At 39.3% G+C, this 26,760-nt stretch overlaps 5 protein-coding genes across 6 annotated transcripts in view; 2 read left to right on the forward strand and 3 right to left on the reverse strand.

Moving 5' to 3' along the window:
- LOC129794517 (zinc finger and BTB domain-containing protein 20) overlaps positions 1-4,315 on the forward strand; it is a 104,798-nt gene extending 100,483 nt beyond the window's left edge. Inside the window, exon 7 of the mRNA XM_055835273.1 lies at positions 69-4,315. Coding sequence (XP_055691248.1) covers positions 69-818 — 750 coding nt within the window. The 3' untranslated portion in view covers positions 819-4,315. The remainder of the gene's footprint in view (positions 1-68) is intronic.
- Positions 4,224-7,402, reverse strand: LOC129794178 (integrator complex subunit 4). Its single transcript, XM_055834833.1, has 2 exons — positions 7,221-7,402; positions 4,224-7,130 (listed from the first exon to the last, which is right to left on the reverse strand). Exons 1-2 carry the CDS (start codon positions 7,272-7,274, stop codon positions 4,377-4,379), a joined length of 2,808 nt encoding a protein of 935 aa, XP_055690808.1. The 5' UTR covers positions 7,275-7,402; the 3' UTR covers positions 4,224-4,376.
- A 13-nt stretch (positions 7,403-7,415) lies between these two features.
- Positions 7,416-8,524, forward strand: LOC129794656 (charged multivesicular body protein 2a). The gene is made up of 2 exons (XM_055835463.1): positions 7,416-8,072; positions 8,163-8,524. The coding sequence occupies exons 1-2, from the start codon at positions 7,521-7,523 to the stop codon at positions 8,328-8,330; spliced, it is 720 nt and encodes a 239-aa protein (XP_055691438.1). The 5' UTR covers positions 7,416-7,520; the 3' UTR covers positions 8,331-8,524.
- Positions 8,525-8,707: 183 nt separating this feature from the next.
- LOC129794150 (FERM, ARHGEF and pleckstrin domain-containing protein 2) overlaps positions 8,708-26,760 on the reverse strand; it is a 48,252-nt gene continuing 30,199 nt past the window's right edge. For both annotated transcript variants that reach the window (XM_055834792.1, XM_055834799.1), the window contains exons 12-15: positions 12,415-12,561; positions 9,781-10,649; positions 9,303-9,716; positions 8,708-9,242 (exon numbers count right to left, since the gene is read on the reverse strand). In XM_055834792.1, the coding sequence (XP_055690767.1) occupies positions 8,919-9,242; positions 9,303-9,716; positions 9,781-10,649; positions 12,415-12,561 (1,754 nt within the window). In that variant the 3' untranslated portion in view covers positions 8,708-8,918. The remainder of the gene's footprint in view (positions 9,243-9,302; positions 9,717-9,780; positions 10,650-12,414; positions 12,562-26,760) is intronic.
- LOC129794082 (uncharacterized) lies at positions 13,092-26,655 on the reverse strand. The gene has a single exon (XM_055834691.1). It carries the CDS (start codon positions 26,380-26,382, stop codon positions 15,646-15,648), a length of 10,737 nt encoding a protein of 3,578 aa, XP_055690666.1. The 5' UTR covers positions 26,383-26,655; the 3' UTR covers positions 13,092-15,645.

A 26,760-nucleotide genomic window follows, 5' to 3' on the forward strand; every position in this document is an offset into this window, starting at 1 on the left:
AAAATTGGGTAATCCTTCCGTCCTGATAAATTCTAACTCTAACAAACTCTATGTCCTTCCCCGCACAGGAGGCGATTGGATTTGCCGATTCAACCCTCACGAATCCCCTTTTTGAGGATTCCGCTGTGAGTTCACCTCAGCAGCAGAGTGGTGGTCCCAGCTCATCGGCTGGTGGTCAAGTAGTGGACGATATGTTCCTCACACTCGACTCCGCCTTTACGGATGACTTTGAGAAGCTGAAACGAATTGCGTCGGAGGTGCAGCAATTCTGCACGACAACGGATAATTTTTCTGAAGTGATAATCGCCACCAACACTGCCATGCCCTCGGGATCGGGTACCGCCAAAGTGCGTCCTGGTGTCGTGGAGGTATCCACGACAAGCCAAGCACCCGCCACAACCACGACAAGCCCCACAAAATCCACGAAGAAGTACAAACGCCTTTCGAGTGGTGCCGCTACGAGTAGCACGGGCACCCTCAATGCCGCCACAACGAGTCCCCCAGCGTGCAATGGGCAGCGCAAGGAGCGCTCCCTGCACTACTGCACAATGTGCTCAAAGGGCTTCAAGGATAAATATTCCGTAAATGTGCACATTCGCACCCACACGGGCGAGAAGCCCTTCGCGTGCTCCCTGTGCGGCAAGAGCTTCCGCCAGAAGGCCCACCTCGCCAAACACTACCAGACGCACCTCGCGCAGAAGAACTCCAGCGGGGTCGTGAAGAATTCCAAAGCAGCCGCTGCGGCGGCTGCTGCAGCTGCAGCTGCGGCACAGCAAGGCCTCTCCACGACACCCGCCAATGGAGCTAACATCAGATAAACCAACCCCCCTTCCCACCTCCCCCAGAAGACACCCCCCTGCCCCAACTGCGGACAAGACCTAGTGCATTTCCCCAAGAGAACCGCCGGCGCACACAACCAGCGGCTCGCTACCCGATGCATTTTAGCATGAATGAGATTTTACATGGAACTCGTTGAAATTATTCCTGGCCACTGGGGAGCTTCTTTCTATGTACGACGGAGATAAATCTAAACCCCATAAACTCCCCCAAAAAAAAAAACGAAAAGAAATTTTGTGATAATCTTCTAGGCAAGTAATGTGAGATAAAAAAGGAATTCTTGCGACATTTTATTAATTTCCTTTCAAAATTTGCATTTAAAAAATTAATATAAATGAGATGCTCAAAAAACCCTCCCCAAAGTGGCCGAAAAATGCATTTTAAAAATTATTTTGCAATTTTTTTAATACCCCCTAACGTTTGTAATGTAGGATTGATGCAAAAGAAGTGCTGTGATCACTTAACACTGTCCAGAGACGAAGGAAACATCACCTGTCCGCTCTTGCCATTTTTTTGTTAATGTCAAACTTTTATATAACTACAAAAAAAACTATTCCCGAAGTTTTAAAAAATATTTTCTTTTAGGTAAATGATTTTCTTTTTAATAATTTATAAACAAAAAATGCAACAAAAGACATCGATAGGAGAATTATGTATTATGATAAAAATGTGAATTTTTTTCGCGATTTAATTTCGAATTCTTTTAGGTGAAAATGTTTTTATTTTTTTTAATTATTATGAAAATATGTTGAAATGTGATGTAAAAAAAAAAGAAGTTTTATAGTTTCCCTCCCAAATAATATTTTTCCCAAAAAGAAAATGAAACTCCTCCCACATTTCTCAATATAATACCTTAATTTCAAACTCTGCAATTTGTTTTCATTAATTAATACTATCTCCCCTCGCATTATATTGCTGTAATTAATTAGAAATTCAGATTTTATATAAATTACTGTGTTTGTACACATTTTGACGAAGCATAAATGAGAGAATAAAAGTTTTATTGTATTTTGTACTATGTTTCCTCTAATTTTAAGAGTAGTAGGAGGTATATTTACCTATTTGTGTAATTAAGATGAAAATTTCTCTACTTTATACTTAATATATTTTGTGTTTATTTTTACTTTTAAATAATTTCACTTCATGTGTACTTTATTATGTGTAAATTTTCTCTCTCTTATAATTTTTAATTTAATTGTATTGCAAACTCTTTTTTTTGTAATTTAATTCCATTATGAAGAAAGAAAAACAAAAACACTTGATTACCACTAGAAATAGAGGCATAATCACTATACTTTGTCATTTTTTTGTGTATCAACAAAGACAAAAACAACTTTAACGAGCAATGTTGAAAAAAAAAGATTCCGTTCGTGGTGGAGATGGAAAAAAACTTTTTAAAAGAAAATTTTGGATCTCTCTTCAAGGATATTGAGTTTATCTAAATCGGATTACCTGAACTTGATAAATATTTAAATAAACGAAGGATAAAAAAACATGTTTCAAGTTTACATCAGCATTTATTTGATTCAACCGTTCTTAAAAGATTAAAGATTTATAGAGTTTTCGTGATTTTGAAAATGATTATTTTTAATCCAAATTAGGCCGAAGATTTTTTCATATCTGACAACTTTTTTTGAATTTATCAAAATTCTTGAAATACTTTTTAAAGCAATTTGTAAACAAAAAAATCCGTAGACTGATTTAGAAAATTGCAAAGCCTTCTTATAATTATTAAAATAATTGTTTTTTATTTAAAAGAAATCTTTTTTTTTTTCATTGCGGACATTAAAATAAAACAAATTTTTTGGGGTCAATTCTGTAAAAAAATCTTTTCTTATAACTTAAAAGTTGTTCAAACATTTTGACAGTTGATGTTTTTTTTTTAAATCGTTCTTTTGTTGTTTCATAAAAGAAAAAATAAAAGATTTATTATTCTAAAAAACAGGCAGAAATATCTTTAAAGAGCATTGGAAAGTAATTGTCTTTCAAAGACAGGATTAAAGTAAGAACTAAACTATCAAAATCTCTTAAGATTTTACATAAAATACCAAAAATCTTTTAACGAATTGTAAGAAAAAAAGATTTTAAACAAAATCGACCTTTCATATAAATTTTGAATAAAAAGATTTTGTTTAAATTTCCAATCTGGAAAATAATTATTCCTCAACTCTTCACAACTTTCCAACTCCACCACATTGTTTGTTTTCGAATTTTCTTAGTTAATTTCCTCCTTTAGTTTCTTTCACAAAGTAATATTTTAATTTTGTTTATTTTATTTCATTCTTTTGTGTGTAATTGAGAGACAAAAAAACGTTGTGTTTAGGTAATAAATTAATTTAAATTTTCTCTAAAAGGAAATGAAATGGAGAAGAAAAATGCTGTGAGTTTGAAACTCAAGAAAAAAACTATGTAAATTGGCTTATGTAAAGTCGCAAAAAGTACCTTCCGCTGAAATACTCCAATTTTAAAATTATTTTTCTTAAAATTTGTTTGTTTTCATTTTTAATTTTATTTTTAACGTATCACTTGATTTGTTTTGTTTATATAGCTTTTCAAAAGATTTGAGTAGCTCTCTAAACTACATATATTTTTGAAGGAGTCTATTCATAAAAATTCGTAATCTTGTTGAGAATAAGAATAGAATAAGAAAATTGCCGAAAAAAAAAACTTACCATTTTCTATTGGAATCAACTCCGAAAAACCGATGAAAATTGTCTTTAAATACAAACAATTACGTCGCATTTGCCTTTTGTTTCTTTTTTTAAGTGTGTGAAACATTCACGATGATGTTTCATCAAAAATTTCTATAACAAATTACTTCTGAAACATATTTGAAACATTTTTCTAAAATTGTTCAATTTATGCTCATAGCTATGAATTCTGGGTTCCTACATCCATGAAACATTAGCGTAAATGTTTTATACATTTAAATAGACAAAAAACACAATGTTGACGTCATTGTTTGTATTTTTTGACAAATATTTGCTGGCTGAAAATCCAAGTTAATTTCAGTTGAAGATTGGAAAATTTCTCTGACAACTACTTATTCTTTTTTTGTCCTTTTTACAGCATTATGTTTATCCTTTGTTCCCCCGCAAAGAAAAAAAATAACCCATATAGTCGTGAATATACTCCTTTTTGAATAATCCAAATTAAATTTCCACCATACGACTGGTTATAAAAACTCAAAAAAATAATGAAAAATACTAAAAATTTCCTTCTGAGAATCTCTTGCAATCTCTCATGTAAACAAAAGTATATAATTTTATTAAATGAAATGTTATTAATTTATTTATCGAAGAAAAAAAGTTGCCAATATATTTTATATATAAATAATTATTTGTGTAGTAGTGTTTTTTATTGTAAAGTTGAAAAAGAAAAAAATCTTTGTTTTTAAGCATTTTATTACCCGAATATTATTTTTATTGAAATGATTTATTGAACGAAATAAATGTTCCCCCCAATATTGAAAAAAAAAGACTCACCGACTCTTTTTCTTGGGCTGTCCCTCCCCTATTTTCCGTCCCTGTGCCACCAGATTAGATGCCTCGTTTTACTGGCTTGGGAGCAAACATAATCTTGACGGATTTGCAGAGTTCAAGTTCCGTTCCGGGACGTACAGAGAGGCACACAAAGATCTCAACGTGCGTTGCTTCCGTCCAGACGCCATGACTCAGGAGAATGGTTGTCCGGAGTCTCCAATTGTTGACTTCCTCCCCACTTTCCGTGAGAATTCGCTTTACATCCCGCAGACGTGGGACAACGGTGTGAATGTTCTGATCGGGATACTTAATGCGTATCCGGAGATCTTGACGCTGATAGTCCTGAAGATTCTCAATGTCCGCCACAAGGGGTACAGCAGCAATCAATCCCGCTGTGACTTTTATCTGATTTTCCACTGAAGCAACGTTGCAGGGCTCCAGGATTCTCGCCGTGCACATCCGGATGTCCACATTTACACGTGGAGTGACAACCGGGGTGGCGGACTGGACAATTGGGAGGATTTCCCAGAACACCCGTCCAGGTTTTGGGTCACTTATCGCAGCGAGAGACTGTAAGATAGATCCTGTGAATTTATCCGCCACAATGTCTGGATTATCCTGCAGGAAAACACTAATATCCGCTGCAATGTGCAGAAGTAGCTGGCATGGAGCCAGAGCCGATTGGGAGCGATCTTTGACGACAATCACGAGATGTAGGGCACTGGCACGCAGAGAGATCTGCTTCACCAGCAACCAATCCTCCTTTGTGAGGTGCGAGAAGAGATTCTGCAACTTCAGACACTTCCGCATGAGGAGATTTAGCGATTCCCGCGATGGGGTTTTGTTCTGCTTCGGAGCAATGCAGCTCTGCAGCTGGTGGATGAGAAGCTGAGCACCCAGGAACATTGCTGTGAAGTTTGCCGTCCCCGAGAGGGCGGGATCAATCTCAGCTAAACGATCAAGATTCGACTGAGCTGCCTCGAGGAGAGCTTGACGAGCTCTTGGAGCTGAATAGGCGGCATCAATGTTGTACAGGAGTGTCTCGAGGAATTGTCGTGATCCCGTAGCCCCTGTCAGCTGTGTCTGATCCACTACTGTACGTAGCATGAGGTGGGGAACAAAATTGGGCATTGTATCCCGAAGGTAGCCGTAGTGGCGCACCGTTGTGTCCGGAAAGAGGGAAAGCATCGGCGGACGATGCTGGGCTGCATTGAAGAGCATCACAAGGATGCAAACGTACGCTGGATCCTCAACATCACGTTCAGCACTGTCGAAGAAGGGGTGATCCTGCAGAAGTTGCGGTGTTAGTGCCATACAGAGATCCGGATGCTTCTGCCCAACGCGCTGTAGGCACCCAAATGCTGACTCCTTGTCCTGTGGGTACTTCGACAGGACATCCAGAATCTTCTGCACGACCAACTTCAAGCAAGCCTGTGTGGAAACCTTGCAAGCACCCAACATAAGGTGCAAACCCTCCCGGACTTCCACGGAATAATCCTCCAAACTACTCAACATTGTCTCCAGCTGATCCTCCCGCAGGGTTATGTGTTTGCTGATCATTGTGAGGCTATAGATGGCCTTGAGGCGAACACTCTCAATCTCATCGTTGAACATATCCACGAGAAAATCCAACGAAGTACTGGCAAAGGGGGGATGAATCAATGCCAGGCGACACATGGAATCCACCGAAGCTGTTCGGACTTCCAAAAATTCATCTTCAAGCCCATGCACAAGCGCTCCACACGCCCCAGTTGCGATGAGAGAAATTGATGCAGCATTGAGAAATTCCTTTGGGGCATCATCAGCCCACTTCTTCCCCGATGACCATTCGCCGCTTGTGAAGTTCTCGAGATTCCTCTCATGCAGACTCTTCTTGCGTCGCAAATTACTCATTAGCTTCTTGTCCAGTGTTTGATTCAGGAATTCACTCCCCACCGCCGTCATGCCACCCAGGAGTTCAGCCGCCTGCGTACGCACTTGCATTGAGAGATCACACATTGCTGAACAGACCTTCCCAAAGGCTGCATCAACGAGACGCATTTCCATGTCTGAATCCGGAACGAGAATCATATGTTCCGGATGTCGTGTCCCCAGCTCGTACACCAGCTGCAGAGCTTCCTTCCGGACACACTCGTAGTCATCCCGGAGGGCATCAGTTGCTCGTGGGTAGAGATCAGGTGCCAGATTAACTCCCCTTCCGCCAAGAGTGAGAATCGAACGGAATGCTTGAGCCCGGACACGTGAATCTTGGGAATCTGTGTACCTTCCAATGAGCTCAACAGTCTTCTCCACGGAATCCTCTTCAACGGATGCAAATGCCCCGAGGAGAAGCAAAGCATGTCGCTGAACATTGTGACTCTGGGATGTTAAGCTATTCCTCGCCGTTATAACCATCTTTGCCACATGACTCTGTGGCAATGACTGACTTATGCCAATCTTGTGGAGACTATGAAGAGCCTGGCAGATAACTTTTGCCGAAGATTCACTTTTCAACAGAGTGAGAACCTCATTGGCCAGGAGAGCTCCATCGTAGCTGGTGTCAGCAGCAAAATCTCCGAACAATGCGAGAATCTTCACCCTCACAGCTGACTCCTGCTCCTTCTTGAAGTGTTCACATAACTTCCGAACAGCCTCACCCATTTCCGGTTCATCAAATTGCAGGGCATCGGATATTTTGATAAGCAACTGGAGGGCTTCATTGCTACTCCCCGCACTCTCCAGTAATCCTGTGAATGTTGTGATTGATGTGGAAACAATGGGTTTCTTCACTATCAACCTCAAACGCTTCTGAGCTCTATTCCGGGAGATTTCCTGGACAAAATATTGATTTGAAAATATTATGAAATAAATTGAACATAACCTCAAAATCTTTTTTCCATCTATTTGGGGATCTCTTCTCACCTGGATTGTTTGGTAGAGCTCAGAAGATGATCTCTTGTACGCCGTGGTTGCCATTGGAGACACGAGAAGTATTTAGAAGAAGTATTTGTAGATAAATTCAGAGAAAATGCACAAATTCGTAATGACGATAATAACCAACTTTTTTGTTTTCATTTTGACTGACAGCAACGTCATTGGGGGAAACCATTCAATTGTCGCTTGTGCATTGTTTACCACGGTTTTTACGACGAGCTCTGTGAGTCATCGCCTGTGATTTTATTTTCCTTTTCCGTGGTAATTTCCTGTGCAAAATTCTCAACGATGGAGTGGCTGTTTGGCAAGAAGATGACGCCGGAGGAGATGCTGCGTAAGAATCAGCGTGCCTTAAATAAAGCGATGCGCGATTTGGACAGGGAAAAGATGAAGATGGAGCAGCAGGAGAAGAAGGTGATTGCGGACATAAAGAAGCTGGCCAAGGAGGGTCAGATGGATGCTGTGAAGATTATGGCGAAGGATCTCGTCCGAACACGACGCTACGTGAAGAAATTCATGCTGATGAAGGCAAACATTCAGGCGGTTTCACTGAAGATTCAAACACTCAAATCCCAGAACACCATGGCTCAGGCGATGAAGGGTGTGACGAGGGCTATGCAGAATATGAATAAGCAACTCAATCTGCCGCAGATTCAGAAGATTCTCTATGACTTTGAGCGACAATCCGAGATGATGGACATGAAGGAGGAGATGATAAATGACGCAATTGACGATGCAATGGAGGATGAAGGGGATGAGGAGGAATCTGATGCTGTTGTTTCCCAAGTTCTCGATGAACTTGGTCTCCAGCTCAACGATCAACTGTCCGGATTACCTCAGGTGAGTTTCTTGCCCATTTTTGCTGAGGAAAATCCACGAAATTCATTGAAAAAGTTGACTGAATTTAACGATTTCTTTGTCTGTTTGAAGGCTTCCGGATCACTCTCTGTGAGCGGAATCAAACAACCTCAGGCAGCTGCAGTTGGTGCTGCTGGTGGAACTGGTGGTGGTGGAGCTGCAGGTGGTGGTACCTCTTCGCCAGTATCTGATGCTGATGCTGACTTACAAGCTCGTCTTGATAATCTGAGACGAGAGTAGAGAAAACTGCCCACGGAGTCGTCCATCTCACAGCTGCTGCAACTTTATGATCCCTCAGGGAGGGAAGTTTATTTTTGTATCAATGTTATTTTCCATAAATATTGTTATTCCCCCCATTTCCGTCGCGTCACCTATGTACATTATGTTCCAAATTAAGATATTCAATGAGAATAAATTTAATTTTCTTTCCAAAATTCGGCCAAATTAGTCAAAAAAGTAAAGAATGACGTCATTTCTCTGGTTTTGTTTTCTTTTTAACCACTTGAAACATTTTCGCCAATGTTTCATCGAAGATCTTTAACAAAAAAAATGTTTGTAAACATACTTGAAACATTTCCACCTCGATCGATAAAAATTCGTCAAGAAAAAACAACAAATTTGCAAGAAAAATACATTTTCTTTTTTTCTAAAATATCCAAAAAATTATACATAGTATTATATAATTTTACATAAAAATTTTTAACCATCTTGATATTTTTTTTGTTCTTTTTTGCGTCTAATTTATTATGAACTAACTAACCGGGACAGAAAAATATAGAGCAATTTTATTACAAAAAATAAAATAATTTTTTTTGAGCACTGAGGCTCCTAGTTATTCGACAAATTTTTAAAGTCCTGCGTCTGAGTCGTGCTCCGCAGGACTTCGAGCCACCTATTGTAGGTGTGTTCACTTTCGGCACGGAAGAAGTACACGTGATTCTTGAAGGAGAGCTTAAAGACAAAATCCTTCTGTAGGGCATCCTGAACACCCGGTGGCCCCACGGAATACCCCAAGAGCGGCAAACTCGCAAGGGCGGAATCATCTTGATAGCTCTTGTAGAAGTAGAGGCAGAATGATGTGAAGACTACCCAGAGTTTCTGCCAACCAGAGCTATTTTTGAACTTTCTCAGCAGGAAGCCCGAAAGTTGATTCTGAAAGATCATGAAATTCCTTTTCTTTAGGATTCTTTTTTAAAGGAGTTTTTAACATACATTAGCTGCCACGAGATGATCCTGAAGTCCAACAGTTGCTCCACGATGCCAGCAAACATGGAGGGAAGTATTACTTCGTGATGGGGGTGTTTTGCCCGGCACAACAGCCCCAGCATTGAGACCACAAGTCTCCAAACCCTCCTCAGATGAGCTGCAATTCTTCAGAGATCCCATAACCAGCTGCACCGGTTGCCGCGTCTTTGAATCAGCCGTTGCTTTAGCCAACTCTGCCAGCCACAGCGTCTTCTCAGCCGTCGTGCCAGCACTCACAGTAATTGCTCGCTGACCACCGTAAATCACAAAGGCATTGTGCTCAGCATTATCCGTGAGCAGAGATCGCACGGGTACATGTCCCAGCACCTTGAATGTCTGATTCACTGGACTCTTGCTTGCATACAGCAAAACATCAGAGAACTAAAAGAGAAAAAGAAATTAATTCCTTCCCCAGAGAGCTTGTTGCGGCAGAAGGACAACTCACCAGGAAGAACATTCTCTGCTGAAGGCCCCTCTTGGAATGTTTCAGGAGACATCCCTGCCTAATAAGCCTACGACCAGGCTGTACGAGCTGATCAAACCCAACAAGATCACGCTGCAATTCACACAGCAACACGTAGTTCTCACTCTCAGGCAGGAGACTATTTATCGTGTCCGTTGTCCGTCCCAGCATCATGAGAGCCCCATGGCAGTCAGTACGATCAAAGTGATCCTCCCCGTAGTGATCGAGTAAACGATCCAGGATCAATTGATAGTGCAACAGCCGATGGAAGGGCTTCAGCAGCAAATATCCAATGGGCACGTAGCACACTTTCTGCTGCTCAAACTCCCGATAGAGCTGCTGGAATCGCTCATCCCCATCAAAAGCATCCACAAGATGATGCAGAATATCCCGATGTGCCTCGAGGTATTCCTCATACAGCGGCAGCACCACCATATTCTTCAGCATAACATCCCCAATCCGATGGGTTTCGTGTGTTCCATGACCTTCCCACAGGACCAAACGATGCTCCAGATCACGCAGAAAGACACCATGATGCTGAATAAGTACCTCCAGCAGTTGGAAGAGCGGCTGCAGGGATTCCACATCATCTGGGGCCAATTCCTCACGAAACCATGTATTGAGCACATCCAAATCCCTTTTGTACGTACGCTCCGTCATGAGGAGCTCCTTTGCCAGGAAGTACGCTCTATCCGTTGGCCAGCGCTTCCTTCGTGTCTCACTCCCATCTTGAGACTCAAGTGTGGCTGAATTACTCGTACTCCCACCATTTGTATGGCGGGAATTGTTGTTATTGGCATTCACATAATTTGCATTCTCCTCCTCAATCTTCACTCGTGCCTCTGCTTGATCTGCAATTTAGCGCAGGAGGGAGGGGTGAGTGAAGAAAGAAAGGAAATTGAGATAATAAAAACAAATCAAAATTTTGATCTTGAATTTCTTCTCAAATGTGTTTTGTCTACAAAACTGAGAAGGAATGCGAATTAATTCTTAATTGAAAAATTGAAAGCAATTCGTGGAATAAAATTGTTACAAAGAAAGTATTCTCGATCAGAACTTTTTGAAGAACTAATTTTAAATGAAAAGAATTAGAACCTGAAGATCCTTTTGAAAAAAAAAAAACAATGGAAATTATTTGGGATAGATTCTCAAAAAAATCTTATTTTTCTAACAACTGAAAAGTTGTTTAAAGATTTTGACAAATGGGTTTTATAAATCGTTCTATTGTCGATCTAGAAAAGAAAAACTAAGAATTTGTTTGTTAAGGAAAGTAGTCAAAGAGATTTCTCAAGAAGCCTGGAAAAGTCATTTTCCTTCAAAAATCCAATTAAAGATTAAAGAATAGAGGAGACCGGGGCTAATAAAGTCACTTAAGGGTTTAGAAAAAGCCTAAAATATAATATTTCCTAGCTAGATAGAACAAAATGATCTGAGAAAGAGTTGTAGGGCAGTAAATTTCCTAAAGAAATGAGCTATACATTTCGTTTTATCTATTTGGGAAATATGATATTTTGAGCTTTTTCTAAACCCTTAACCTCTAGGCCGCCAAGCGGGGTCGTTGAACGACCCCAGCCCTATATTTCGTGCTATAACTTAATAAATATAAAAGATACCATTCCCATCTTTTGGAAATAAGTTCTTTGGTTATCTGAGGAGGTTGTGTAAAAATTTCAGCTCAATCCGTCCACCACAAGAAAAGTTATTAAGGAAAATGTAGAAGAAAGGAATTCAAAAATTGGTGTAACGGCCATGCTGCGGAAAATTTCTTAGAATGAAGTTAGTCACATCATAAATCATATGGTTGAAGGGGGTTGAAGGGTTGTGTTTACTTTCTCACTTTACCTTCTCAGTGTCAAAATTATCGCGAATAAGTAACATAAACAACATAAAACATAATTAGAAGCATATAAATGTGCAAAACAATAAAGAATATTCGAGAAATATTGCCATTTATCACGGTGCGGGAAGTGAGGGGAATGTGGGGAAGTAGTGAAAAAAAATAGCAGTTGCAGTCAACTTCGTGGCAAATTTCTCAGGAAGAAAGTGTGAAAAATGAGTGAAAAATGTTTTTTCCCTAATATCTTCTTCTGCGTGTTTCCGGGTGGCGAATTTGTGATGCAAGGGGCAAGAGGACTATATAAGGAGTCTAAAGGTAGTGACCCGACAGTTCCCGGTTTTATAGTTTATGAGAAAATCGACTTCCTTCTTGGGGTCGTTCAACGACCCCACCTTGGCGCTCTAAGGAAGCTCCAAGGTCTTGGCGGCCAGCAGGTTAAGTGACTTTTTTAACCCCGGTCTCCCCTACCAAAAGTCTTATAACTGTCGAATTGTAAGCATTGTAAGAAAAAAATTCATATCAGAAACTAAAACATCCGTCAGAATAGAATAGCTCATTAGTGTACAACTAGATTGCTATATATCATACATGTAAAATCATAGATTGTACGTGTAAATTAAAAAAAAATATCAGAAACTACCCCTTAGATTTTTAGTAGTTAGGTATTCTAGAAAAAAATTTATAAGATTTTGACAATTTCAAAATCTTTTAAGAATTTCAAAAATCGTAAATTGACCTTAATTATTCAAAAAAATATATATTAACAGAAAATAACTTACTGATATCATAGCTCCCAGTATCCCTTTCAGAATGAGACATTGAGGAGGATTTGTCGGATCCAAGAGACAAATCGTAGCGATTGGAAAAGTGAGGCACTTCACCACGACGATCCAGGGAGACGTTCCCATTGATTCCGTGATAAGTATCTGGAAAAGAAATATTTCAAAATAAATACTCATTGCAGAAAAAAAATCTTTCAAAGAACATTCGAAAAATAAAAATAGACATTTCATTAGCAAGTTATGTAGACTACTAAAATCACTAAAATAAACCAATATAAATCTGATAAGAATTTTTATCAGACGGTAACAATGTGCTGAAACAAAAAAATTCCACAAATTTCTCTCCCAAAATCTTATGTACAAAATTATATTTAAAAGTTTCTATATTTTTTGTAAAGAAAAATATTAAATTAAAAAAATAAACCTAATATTTCATATAAACTTTCATGCCTTTTAACAACAACTTTCGATAAAAATTATAAAATAAACGATAATATTTTTTAACAAAATACATTGAACATTTAGTTAAAACTTTTTTTTGTGAACTTACTTTTAAATCCATTTGTTCCTTAATCTTTTATTTCAAACGTTTTTCTTAATTGTTTTAATAATAGAGTTTTAAATAAAATTAAAAAAAGTGTAAAATCAAAATCAAAATTAATTAAACTAGTCAATCATTTTGCGTTTTCTTTACGATTTTATTATGTGGAAGATGGTATAAGTTAGATTTTTAAATATTCTTCTTTTTCCCTTTATCCATCCGCTATTCACCTTCTTCTTTATAATTTCCTACAATTACCCAATTAACACGTGATAATTCCTATATAATAATAATAATAAATAGTTAATGACTTTATGTGATCGCATCTGATTAATACTTCATTCTTTTCAATAAAATCTCTTTCCATATTTTTTTTTGCTTCTCTTCCGAGAAATATATATAAAGGTAGATAATTAAAGGTGTGAAGACGATAGAGATTAACAAAAGAGAATCTTTGATTCTGCCATCAACGTTTTGCTTTTTTTGCCTCCAAACAATTTTGTACTAAGAATTTATAATTCTTTTATTTAATTTTCTTTTTCATTTTTAATAACAATTTAGTTTTATTTCGCACACTTACACGCATTTTCTAACGATTTTCCTTTTCAACGCAAGTTTCCTTTAATTTTTGGCTCTGATTGATTGTGGTTACAGGTAAAATTTTCTTCTAATTGGCACTATTTTCCGATTATTTTTTTTACGATTTAATATTACTATTTTTCTTTTTTTTTAAACAATATTTTCTCAATAAATTCATCTAGAATGTGTTTTTTTATTCCTTAAAAAGCAGAAAATTCTTATTCGTGATTTTGATTCCAAATATTTTAACGTTTAAACTAAATTTTATTTTTTCTTTATAATAAAAAATTAAAAATTTTGAATCTTTACTCTTTCTTCGTTATTGTTACAATAAAAATATTTCACTAAATGTAGGCCAATTGAAATTAAGAAAAAGACTTTGACACATTCAATGGAAGAAGTGCTTTAACACTTATTTCACTAAATATTTTAGCTATTATAATAATAAATATTTCTTTTTCTTTAAATATATTTTTGCATAATAACTTTTCTAAACATCTTGTCGTTTTTTTTACCATATTTCATTGTTAATTCTACCAACTATTTTTTTATATCCAGTTCATAGAATAATTTTTATGAGCGTTTTCAAACTACATTTCGATTTAAATTTTTTTCCTTTAATATGAGTTTATAATATATTGTATAATTCTTTTTTTTTCTTCTTGTATAATCCTAACAAAATGGTAAAAAAATTTGGAAAAATGGTAAAACATTCTTGAAGTTCTTTATGATAAATCCTTTGAATTCAAACACTCACATTTATTCAACCCACAATTAATTAATATAAATCTCGTTATATTTAATAAAATTAGGTATTATTTCGAATTGCTGATTGATTGTAGCAATTGGGAAAATATTTGTTTTACGAGCATAACAATTAAATTTAAAATAATTATTTTTATTGTTTGAAATAATTAAAATGATAAACTGCTTTCTGGCTTCATGGATAGAATTCTAGTTATTAAAAATTTAGTAAATATTTTACTCTAAAATGCAAATAATGACGTCACTATTGTGTTTTATAACTCTTTCAATGCTTGAAGCATATGCATCATGCATTGAACGAGGCACAAGCAAGGAAATTATGACGACATTGATTGCACTTTGGCAGAATTTTTCTGGAGTTCATTGATGAGTTCAACTGATTTCAATGAAAAAAGATCCTTTGGCAATTTCTTATCCCCTTTAATGAATAAACTCCTTTTAACGTTTTTTATTTATTTAGAATTCTCTATTGAACACATTATTGGCGATTTTTGTGAAACCATAACTTTCACAAATCGGTATTGAGCTCTTAATTATTATTTTTTTGTTAAAATAATAAACCATTTAGAGCGATCATTGGTACTGGATATGAATGAAAAGAATTTTCCAGAAGACCCGAAAGCAATTTATGCTAAAAATATGAATTTTTTGTAAAGCCAAATATCCGTTTTTTGGTGAAAACTCTTTAATAATATTTCGTGAATAGATAACAAGGTTTAATTATGAATATTTTGGCATTTTAAATGGTGCTTCAAATATGTATATATAATGATAATACTGATAAAAATTTTGGCTTATTGAATACATCAACATTACCCTTTTCTTCCTTCCACGATTTCTCTCATAAAGACTACATGAAAATTTCTAAATTATATCGCTTTTAAGCTTTATTTTTGTCTTCATGGTTTGGCCACACAATGTATATATTTTTGCCTCAAGCTCTCAGTCTCTTTATGCCACAGTGTTCAATGCGAAAAAACACATTTAATTCCTTTTTTTTCTCGACTTATCATTGCTTCCACATCGAATGGGTCATTCATCAACATAAAGGAGCACCCCTTAAATTTCTTCTAATCCTTCCACCCATATATTTCTCAGTGTCCCACACATTACGTACAAAATGTTGATGAATAGGTTTAAATGGATGAAATAAAGTGCTATTTTACGTGTAGTATGAGTAAATAAAGTGGACTCATGTGGGGGAAAATGAGGGAATAATTTAGCAAAAAACGTACATGGAAGTTATGGTGCAATCAGTCTTGGGTTCGTGTATTCAGGAGATTTATACGCGGGCAAGCTGGTCAACATGAGAATGGTGGGATTTTTCTTTTTTTCTTTAACTCTTAATTGTCACTCAACTCCTCGGATTCACCAAGAAACATTGGCGGAGGAACGGTCCTAATATCAAATTCCGATTCATCGAAACTCTTTTCAGACTCTCCAGATTGATTTGTGGGCAACTGAATGTGCGGATAATCGAGAATTTCTTCCTGATCGGACAAAAAGTCCGGGTATGGCAGTTCAACTTTTCGTTGCACGTGTATTTGGGTAGAAAATCCAGCATATTCTATTCCACCATATTCGCTGGAATAGAAAATATCCTCAGGGAAGGACATCTCTTGACTACCCTCTGTTATGTAGTCCGGTCGACGACGATTTGTTAATGATTCAGCTGATGTTGAAGCAACAGCTGTGGAATCTTCACGCTTTAGTCCACGCTTCCTCTGTCGTTGTGGCTTAATTGGGGGCATTGATGATGGCGATGGGGTCTCCTGTTGACGATACATTGGCTTCGTAATGTGCCCCAAACGATCATACTTCGGAAAACCCATTTCATCCACATTCCCCTCAGTCATATCGAGACTCTCAAAGCGCGCTGAAAAAGATGGTCCAGGATAGGATTCGTACCTAACATCTTCCTCTTCTTCCTCCTCAGGCAATCCCTGTTCGGGTTCTTCTTCGACATACTGAATATACTCATGCTCACAGTACTCCCTTCGTGACATATCCGAACTTCCCGAATCAACTTCCTGAAAACATCCTTCTGAACACTCAGAACTCTCCTGCTGCTCAAGTGGCACCCGATCCAAGCGAGTTCTCTTAGCTGGCACTTGCTTCCTCTTTCGATAGCCACGTGTACGTAATTTCGGGTCCTGCTGCTGACGAAAATCCACTGAACTGTCTGTATCATTGCCACTTGATGGGCTCTTTGGCGTAGCATTTCGCGGAATGGACGATTTCCTCGGTGGCTTCTGCAATTGCTGTATTGGTGGTGAGTCTGAACTCAAACTACTTGAATAGTGCGGTACGCACTGAATTAATTTCCCAGCACGTGATGGCATAGGTGAAGAATTATCCGTACTCGTTGTCTCACTGTTGTGCGTTGTTGTCGATGAACTGAGTTTCTCTTCATCAATCTTTTGGAATTCACCTGGTGAAATCATATGCTCATGAAATGATCGACTCTGCTTCACCTTCGATGATTTATATTCGCGAATTTGGCTCTTTGAGAGGGTTTTATCATCATAGCTGTGATGCTTTATTAGTGGTTTGTCAAAAGGACTTGGTTCACGCGTCAGGAGAGACCTAATCCCACCTCCACCTTCGGGTTGTTCATCAACCGGTGCAAGGGTACGAGGGAGATTTTCACTTTCAGACGCAATATCCTGACTCTGATATCGCTGAGACATTAATTCGAGAGATTTTCTCTTGGATGCCACAGAAGATTCTGCGACTTGCTTACGGAATTGGGGTTTTGCTTCCATATCAACAATTCTCGGGGGTGGATAGCTAACCCTTTGAGGGCGATCCTCAGGAGGACTCTCATTTGATGAAGTCTTTTTGACTTTCTTTGCTTCTTTCTCTTCATTGGGCGGTGATTGTTTCTTCACCACCTTTGGCGGTTTAAGGGGCATGTACTCAATTGAGAGAGTTTTCTTATCAACCTTGTATTCTCCTCCATAATCCGGATAGTCAACTTGAGCTACAAGGGTCTTACTACTGCTCGTAGACCATTCTGTAATCGATTGAGCCATTTCAGTTAGAGTTAGTGTAGTATCATCGCTTTTTGTGGTCGTGGAGGATATTTCTGAATTTGAAAATACCTCATACTTTGCTCCTTCTGTTGAAGCATTTTCACAGGAAAATTTATTCTTACTCCCAGAGAGACTTCCGCTCTTTTCATTGAGACTCTCCGTTGATTTATTAATCGAACTAACGCTTGATTTTGTGTGATTGGATTTCTCACTCTTGGCTCCAGTAGAATGATTCGAAACTGCAGACAAACTATCGCTTCCTGATAAATTAGCATACTGACGCACAGTATTTGTTCCCGTTGACCACTCTGAAATGCTCAGACCGATAGAGGTATCCTCTGAATGAGAACTATGTGTACATTTCTTCTGCTGCAGGCCCATTTTGACTGTTCCATCGAGATCAGTCCCTAAGGAACTCGTCTCTTCCTCTGAATGACTACTATGGCTGCATTTCTTACACGAACCACTACTCAGCCTTGGCTCTAGATTCCTTCTCACAGTTTCATCTACAAAAGTAGATCCCGAAAGGATATCATCGAGAGAAGTGTCAGAATTATTTGATCCTCGGGATAATTTATCTGTAAGAATATCCGACAAGTGTGTGTCATCTGGAGAAATTTCAATCTTAACAGTTCCAGGACCGAAGACATCATCTGCCAACCCGAAATCATCATCAAGTGAACTAGGACTCTGATTCTGTGGTGTTCTAGTTGGTTGTGATATAATAACCTTATCACTTGGATGAATATCCTTGGAGGATGTAAAAGTATTTCTAGCGCTGCAAACATCAATTGTACTTCTGAGACAAGAAGCCGAACCAAAAGTACTCGAGAGGCAAGTCACAGGATCACTTGAGTACTCTGTTTGTGATGACATGTAAGCAGTTTCCTCGTAGGGAAGAACAACCGAAATTGTTGGAGATCTCTGTAGATCCTTTGACAGTTGATCATCTTCATTGAGAGTTCTATTCTCACTATCATCGTGATCATCTGGTGTGTGATCAGTGAAAGAATCAACCATCACTTGGGTGGCGCTCTGTGGTTCGCTCAAATAGAAAGTTTCCACACTTTCTACAATGGGCGTATCGAGTTCACCACTATCTGGTGGAGATGGCCAATTCTCTGAATCTTGAGACTGCATAGACATGCTATGTCGCCAGCCGAATGTTTTAGGAATGGGCCTGGTATCCGTTGCAAGGGGAACCTTTGCAACGGGCACATGATCATAGGGAATCTCCGGTAGAGGCCAATCTTCTGAATCTTGACTACCACCAGCATTTGAGAAATCAATCATTGTTGGTCGATGTTCCCTTTTAAATCTCTCAACACCATCATCTATGTGACTTACTGAAAATCTCCCAGTTTGCTTTCCACTCGACGAGGAGCTTCCACCTCCACCGCCAGCATACAAATCCGATAGACGATCCACAGTTGCTGAATCGCAAGGAATATCAGGCATTTCTGCACTTGTTCGTCGATCAGCATCGGAGATGTAGGCCAAATTAGTATTGCTAGGTGGATCAGAACTAAAACTCGTCTGATGGTCTGTAGATACAACAGATTCATCCCTAATACTTCCAGAGTGGGTGGATCCTTTGCTGAGATCATCCTCCATGCTGGATTTCTCGGAATTTGTACTCCTCTCCGAAATCCTCGAGAGGGTCCTTCCAAGGGCAAATGATGTTCCATATCCCAAAATATCTGTTGGATTTATACTCAATCCCAGTCCACTCGTCATTGCGGGATACCCAAAGTTTGTCGTAAAATCACTCAAATCATCTTGAGCACTTGAATCACTCTCTTTCATTTCATCTGGGGAGGATTCCTTCTTCTCAAGAGCTGGTTTGAATGATGAAAAATCATCAACACCTCGCTGTACAGTCACATCGTACTTTTCATAGCTCTCCTGGTCCGGCGGTGCCCAATTTTCCTCAATACTTGAACTTCCTGAACTCTCAATTGGGAAAGCTTTCCACGTAGATTGTTGCTCTTTTTGTATTAGCTCTCCCCTCCTCTGAGCCGCCCCAAGAGATCCTGAACTACTTTCAGTTTCAAATGATCCTTTCGAATCCACACTTATTGATCCTTTGGATTCTAAGCTCGATTTACTATCGAGAGAACTTTTTCCATTACTGCTGGAGAGCCGTGTGGCAACTAACTTTTTTGTATCAGCTGCAACACTTCGATCTGGGGACCTACTACCATCCCCAGACATACGACACAGCTTCTTATGAACATTGTCTGCAGATGTTTTTATAATTTTAATTTTGCTATTTCCCATTGAGAGTGATGTCCCTGAACTAGATTCCAAGCTATCATCCCTCGCTAAGATTTGATCAATTTTCATCTCAATTGGATCTTGATCGAGTTCAGAGCCTGATTCAAGATCAATTGGGCTCTGCTTCTCAAGCGTAGGTGTTGAGGCTTTTCTTTCCCGCGTGGGTGTACGAATTGTTTCCTGTTTCTGTTGGGAATCCGCTTCTTTCTTCAGCATTGCATCGCGAAGCTCCTTACACCGTTGCTGATCGACAGGTTCAAAATTGTCCAGAGAAATGCCCAAAGGGCGCGAAATTGAACAGCTAACACTGGATTCCTCATCCATTGATCCCTTATCACTTCCTTTCCCACGCACAGGACTCGTATCCTTCTCACCGCTCGTCCATGAAGATCCTGTATCTGAACTCCTTGACCTCTCAACTGTTATTCGTAGCATATCACTACGCTTGCGGGATAGTTCGGATTTTTTTTCATCCATGGGGGTTCCAGGAAGGGGCATTTTCTCCACGAGAGGACTCGAATCAGGAGGAGTTACAATAATGTTCATATCGAAATCGTCAGGTTCGAGAAAATTTGAATCCTTTGCATCTTCAAGGGTATTCTGCATGTGAAGTGATGGATCTCCTTTTAGTGTTGATGCTTTTGATGCATCTGATGCATCAGTCCCAATACTACCAACATACTCTTCACATTCAATGGTTTTCCACGATGCAGTCTCATCACTTCGACTCCGTTCAAGACTCAATTTCAGCAGTGTGCTCTCTTTTTCGGGTTTAAGTGTTTTCTCATCTTCAGCATCTTCCTCAATAGACGGTTCTTCGCATTCGATTGTTGGAACTCTGTGCGGGAGATTACTTCTCACATCAATTGGAGGCTTCAAATCACTCACAGAAGTTAATGATTCTTCACTATTTCCCTTTGATAGTGGCCCAGGGGATTTATCTTCGCTGTCTTTGGCATCTTCCGATGGAAGTGATTGTCTCTTGAGTAAATCTAAATTTCTGCGTTCAGAAATAATTGCCTGCATATCAACTTCTTCAGCAAGTTGGTCAGTTTGCGAAAGAGATCTTCTTTCGCCATTTCTATCTTGTTTCCCGCGTGAAATTCGACTATCATCGAGCGAAGTCCAAGATTTGGACGTACTGCTAGTCGTTGTAGTTGATTTACTCTCACTGCTATCTGTAGACTTTCTCTTACGATCGCTATCTGAAGAATCAACACGGCTTCCACGATGAACATCAACTTGAACAACCTTTTGCTTTGAAGCATCAACATCCTGCATTGGGCCGTGTAATTCAAAATTCTTATCCAAACTACGAGTTTTCGTCTCAATGTCCAGATATTGATGAATTTGCTCTGAGCGCTTTTCCAAACTCTTTGATTTCCCTTCAAACTTCTTATGCACAACTGAACCCTCTATTTGTCTCTTCAACTCCTGACTTCTCATAATCTTCCTGGGTGATTTTAGAATAAAATCTTCCCCAATATCTGATTTATCTGAAGCCTCCTCCATTGATTTATTTCTATCCTCAAAGCTTCTATTGGCTTTGTCCAGTTTTTCAGTTGTTTTGCATGTATCATCAAAACTTCGGCTGAATTTCACAAGAGACGTGTCCAATTTCTTCGGAGATTTTGCAATAAAGACATGATCTTCCGCCTTGCTCCTAATCTCAGTTTCAATTATAATTTTATCTCCTTCAGTTTTCACTGAAATTTTATCTTCAGGAGCAGGAAAAGGTGGTAGAGAATCCTTAACAGGACTCAGCAAATTAATTGTCTGCTTCATAGCAGATTCATAGAGTTTCTGTTGTCGTTCCTTACGCTTTGCAATATCAATTTCATTCTCTTCCTGTGAACGACTCTTATCCTTGCTCAATCTTCGAGGTTTCTCCTTTGAATTATTTCTTTTTACCGATTCCTGACTCCTTGCGCGTTTTACACCATCTTCATGCGGGGCTAAGAGTTTCTCCTTTGATCCGGATTTTTTAATATCTGGCAGAGATTTTTGATTTGTTAAAAAACCTGAAACTCTCGTCCTTGATGTCTCAACTGATCGTGATTTTGTTGCTGCCTTCTTAGGTGTTGTACCCGTTGGTTTCAACGCCAAACTATCTGGCTTTTTCTTAGCTTTCCCAGTACTCTCAACACTACTGGCCCTACTTACACCTGGCGACGTTTTTCGTGAACTATTGCCTGAACTGAAAGGATCAAATCGATATTTTGGAATGTCCAAAATTAGATGATCACCACTTTTTAGCTTCAACTTTGATTTACGTTTTTCTTTTATTTTTACACCCTGCAGGGCAATTTTCTCGATGTACCTAAGTCTATTCAACAATTCTCGTTCTTCTTCATCAATTAGAATTTTCTTAAGGATATCAAAATTTCCTTGACTCGTTTTTGGTCGACTCTTTGCACTTGGAAGGGAATCCACGCACGAATGAACGCTCTCAGCAAGATCTTCATCCTCACGGATGGTTGGTTCTCTGCTCAGTGACTTCTCTTCAAGAATTTCTGCTTCTTCCTCAAATCCAACTGTATCGTCCTTTGAAGAGAAAGCATTCATCGGTGGAAGACGATGAAGAGAAATCACGGGAGTGTCGAGACTTTTAGCCCTTCTCCCTGAATCTGGGGAATCTTGTGTGGCTTTTTGACGCTGCAAGGATGCAAATGCAGAGCCCTCAGATAGATTAAGTCTTGCATGAGCAAATAGGATAGGTGCGTGTCCTTTTGAGCGCATTACAATTGATGAATCAATTAATTCCTCAATAAGTTTCGTCCGTTGCTTTGCATCAGCCTTTGCAAAGTCCTTTTTAGTAATCAGTGTGTACGCCAAATCATCATCATTTTCCCTATCTTCCTTGCAAGTTTCATACACCTCATCGTCAGTTCTGAGGAATTCACAACTTTCCAGGATTGGCGAGGGAATAGTTTCGGTCATGTGGTAGATTTGAGTTGTTTCAGCTCTGCGTGTTATCGTTCCTTCTTCCTCGGAACTTGGAATTGAAATTGAACGTTCAGAAATCCTTCGAAGCTCCGACTGATTCGTATACGGTGGATCAACTGATGCATTAGTATGGTAGCGACTTTCCAAATCAGCGAGACGACGCTGCTGCGGAGGAGATCCTTCAATTTCAGTTGAACTCATAGTTTGCCCTCGTCCCCAGGCATTTATAAGTCTGTCCTGTTCAATTCTCAAAATTGGTTCAATCTCCTTTCTCGACTGTGGCGGAGAAAATTCCAATTTTGTCGGTGTTGCTTCCGTTGAGCCGAAAACATCATCCGAATCCAAACTCTCATCATCTGAACTGAATGATGTTATTCTAATCTTAGCCTTATTTTTCCCCTTGCCATAGGGTTTTCCTGCTTTCGGGGCTACACGCGGTTTAAGTAGTCTCTTAGCAATGGAGATTTCTTTCTTAGTTGGTGTTGGTGGTTCAACTTGATAGAATAATTCGGGTAGTTTAACTTCGCCAATTTTTAGAGCTTTTGCCTCTCGAGCAAAGCTCTCTGTACTCCCAGAATCACTCTCAATCTGTGAAAGTTTGCTATTGAGAGCTTCCAGCATTTTAGGATCCAACTTCTTCGTTATATCCCTTTTTGGGCTTGATAGTTGAATAACTGCTGCTGTTTTGTCAACCTCAAGTGTTACAGGATCAACTTTAGACAGATCAATATTCTGCGTAAAAAGAAATCCTTTTCCCGTATCTGTCTCAATGTTGTCCAAGAGATCCGGAAGGATATCAGCTGATAGGAGATCGTGTTTCCTCTCCTTCGTGAGATCTTTACCATCCATGGTTTTGGGCGATTTCGGTGATCGTGGAGACTTTGGTGATTTTGGACTCTTTGGTTTTTGATGTTTCGGGAATTTCCCTTCATTGGGCGAAGGAGCTGTGCCATTCATTATGTGCCTCTTATGCAAAACATACGGAATATCCTCCTTGACTGCTTTACCGCACCTCTTTTCGTACTCCTTAAAGAAACTACTTGGCATCTCAAAACCAGACTTCGGAATATCTGATGCTGCAACTGGGACATCGTAGCTTTTAGGGATTTCAAAATGACTCCTATGGGTCTGACAGAGTGGTGGAGCACTGGGAATTTGCTTGTAGAAATATTCCTCATCACTTGAATCGGCTGGAGTTAAATCAATTGATTTCTGATGCATCAACACATGACGCCGAGAATTTGATCCCAAACGCGATCGATTAGCCAAAGAATTGGGATCACTCTTTGTCCTCTCAACGGTTGGGTGGATGTAGCTGAGTGGATTTGATGATCCTGATCCATGAGAGACACTGTCAAGGATCATTTTGGGATTATATTCTTCGAAATGTGTTTTAGCCATTAATTCCTCCTTCCTTGTTGATTTTACATTAATCACGTGCGGTGAATCAATTTTGAGTTTATCAAATTCAGACATAAGTTCAGGAGTTAGCGGATAGTCTGGGCTCTTCTTATTCACCTCCGGTACAGCAGTTGTGGATTCCATTGAAGACTGAGTAAGTGATTCAATTCGATCTTTGTCGAAACTGAAGATGTTATCACTATCAGATTTGCGCCTAAATTCCCTATCAAATGAACTTCCTTCCTTATCGAAATCATCACTTTCATCCTCTACAGCCTTAGACCAGAGATTCTGTGTCTGTGTGGCTTGACTCTCCGAATGACGATTGGGAGTATTTTCATTGGATCGATATGAGAAAGATCGCGCATTGCGCTCAATCTCAACATTTTGCAAACTTATCGAATGAACGTGTGATGTTTTGTGAGTCTTATTGCTTGGGAATGTTGAGTAGTTGCTCTGTGAATTATAGAAATTGCTCGATTTCATCTCCGTCAAGAGACTATCGTGACTCTTCACCTTGATCTTGCTGTACCCCCCACGATCACTATCAACATCTTCACTCCCATCCACGGAAGATCTTTCCAAGCTGGGTAGTGACATTTTGGCATCGTAGTAATCACTCTTTGATTCCTGACTTGAATTCCTTTCATACTGCTTCGCCACCAATTTGCCCAAACTCTTAATTTTCTTCCCAGTCGTTGTGGGCATTTCGTAATTTTTCAGCAAACCCTCCCCAAAGGATTCCTTGCTCTCCTGACTCGATGCGCGTGAATTGTAATCCGAACGATCTGAATGTTTGCTCTTTAGGGTTTCTCTGGATTTCTTGCTATCCGTATGGTAGACGCTATCCTTGGATTTTTTACTTGAATCACTACTCTTTGAAATTTTGGACTCGTAGTAATCACTACGAGACTCCTGACTTGATGTACGTGAACCAATTTGATGTTTAATCTTGTTGTAGAAACTTCCATCGGACTTAACGCAGAGCTTCTCACGTGGCAAATCTCGTGGATCCTCATTGAGGAATAAATCATCCATTATATCAGCCTCACTACGACTCTTCATATCCCCAGTGCGATACTTGAGGAAGGCAGACTCACTCACACTCTCATCATCTGTGAGGATGTAGTTGCCAGAGTCCAGAGAACACGATCGGGAATGAGGCTCAGAATGATCATGCTTAATCCTTGCGTAGAGTTCGTCGTCGGACTTCTCAAGAAGTTCATAACTATCATGGGAAACATCATCATGAGATCCGTGGAAGTCAAATTGATGCTGATAGTACTGCCCACGTCTATTAGCATGATCAACCGTATTGTAGGTACTTCCTGGATAACTGGAAGAGTAGACTTTTGACTCAAGAATCGGGAAATCCCCATTAACATCGACAGAGTGATTTTTGTTAACATAGAGAGATCTATTGGCTTCATCGTAGCGTGTGATCGGTGAATCAATACGATCCGATGAGAGGAATTCTCTATCAAATGCATTAATGTACGTGAAATCACCTGCCTTACGTTTAACTTCTCCACTTTCCTCAAAATTGCAATCATACAGCTCCTTGCAGGATGCACTCTTGAGCCACGAATCCTTTCCTGTATCACCTCCATCGAACATTTTATACTGAAGTGTTGAGTAGATATTTGCACTTGAAAGTTCATACTCAAGACGTTCAGATGAATTCTTCTTACCCAAAACTGAACCCTCAACGTCGGAATCAATTGTCTTTGTGGCTAAATATAATTCGTAGTTGGGACGAATATTTCCAAGAGAATGTCGAGCACTGTAGTCGTAGGTTTGAACTGTTTCAATTTTCTCCCCATTGCGTGGTAAAGTTTGCGACTGACCCTCTACGTAAGCTTGCTCCTTCTTCGTAGCATACCCACCACCACTACCCTGCTGATCAGTGTAGCCCGAATCTTCGTATCGTTTTGCATACAAATCAACCTGACCATTAGTCAGGTGACTAACATTGGCATACCCACGAGAAGTATCACCGAGAAATTCATCGGATTTTCTCTTCTTCTCCGCTGCTGCTGCAGCTTCGGCAGCCGCAACAGCAGCCGCATTAATTCTATTAATTGTCTTCGTCTTTCGATTGACTGTGGCATAGAGATCATCAGCACGATTGACCGATGTCGTCGACACTGTGGCACCCCCCTTAAATTGACTTACTGAATTACCCGCTACGGGTGACTTTACCCCGTATTTTCTAACGTTCCCATAGAGATCATTAATATCTGTGTATATAACATTATCAGTGTCATCTGTGGCGGTGCTGCAGGACTTAGACATCGAATACGTATTGCTATAATGGGCTGGGATGGCATAAGCTTGGCCCGTTGAACGCGCCTGTTGAGTGCGAGTGTCCGAAAGGACAACACTCTCCTGGCTGATAGAGGAGACCATCTCCTCCCCCATAGAACTGCTGGCTTCCTCCGAGATGTATTTGTTGCTGCGACGCTGACATTTGGGTGACGCAAGGACAAAGCGATGGCTCAATCCTGCAAATCCATTGCAACCCAATTTTTTTTCGTTTTCACGTAAAATTGTGAAGAAAGTTAAAAATCAATCATCTGACTTTCACAATTATTATCCTTCATTTTTTTTCTTTCATTCTCATCATCCAACACAAACACAGCACTTGGTATTTAACAAAAAAAAAAATAAAACAACGTCGCAACATAAGAAGGTTCCAAAGGAAAAACCAAAAAAAAATAACGAATACCTCATAAAACCCGAAGGAAAATTTATACAAAGAAAAATCAGAGACCAACTTCTTTTCCTGAGCAACTTTTT

Source organism: Lutzomyia longipalpis, chromosome 1, assembly GCF_024334085.1.
Source record: "Lutzomyia longipalpis isolate SR_M1_2022 chromosome 1, ASM2433408v1".
NCBI classification, from domain to species: Eukaryota; Metazoa; Arthropoda; class Insecta; order Diptera; family Psychodidae; genus Lutzomyia; species Lutzomyia longipalpis.

What these genes read in the sequence shown, in the direction of transcription:
- LOC129794656 (XM_055835463.1), top strand. Translation starts at nt 7,521, where the DNA reads ATGGAGTGGCTGTTTGGCAAGAAGATGACGCCGGAGGAGATGCTGCGT. An exon ending in AACTGTCCGGATTACCTCAG is followed by an intron (nt 8,073 to 8,162) that starts GTGAGTTTCTTG and finishes GTCTGTTTGAAG; the next exon opens with GCTTCCGGATCACTCTCTGT.
- LOC129794178 (XM_055834833.1), bottom strand. Translation starts at nt 7,274, where the DNA reads ATGGCAACCACGGCGTACAAGAGATCATCTTCTGAGCTCTACCAAACA. An exon ending in AGCTCTACCAAACAATCCAG is followed by an intron (nt 7,131 to 7,220) that starts GTGAGAAGAGAT and finishes TATTTTGTCCAG; the next exon opens with GAAATCTCCCGGAATAGAGC.
- LOC129794082 (XM_055834691.1), bottom strand. Translation starts at nt 26,382, where the DNA reads ATGGGGGAGGAGATGGTCTCCTCTATCAGCCAGGAGAGTGTTGTCCTT.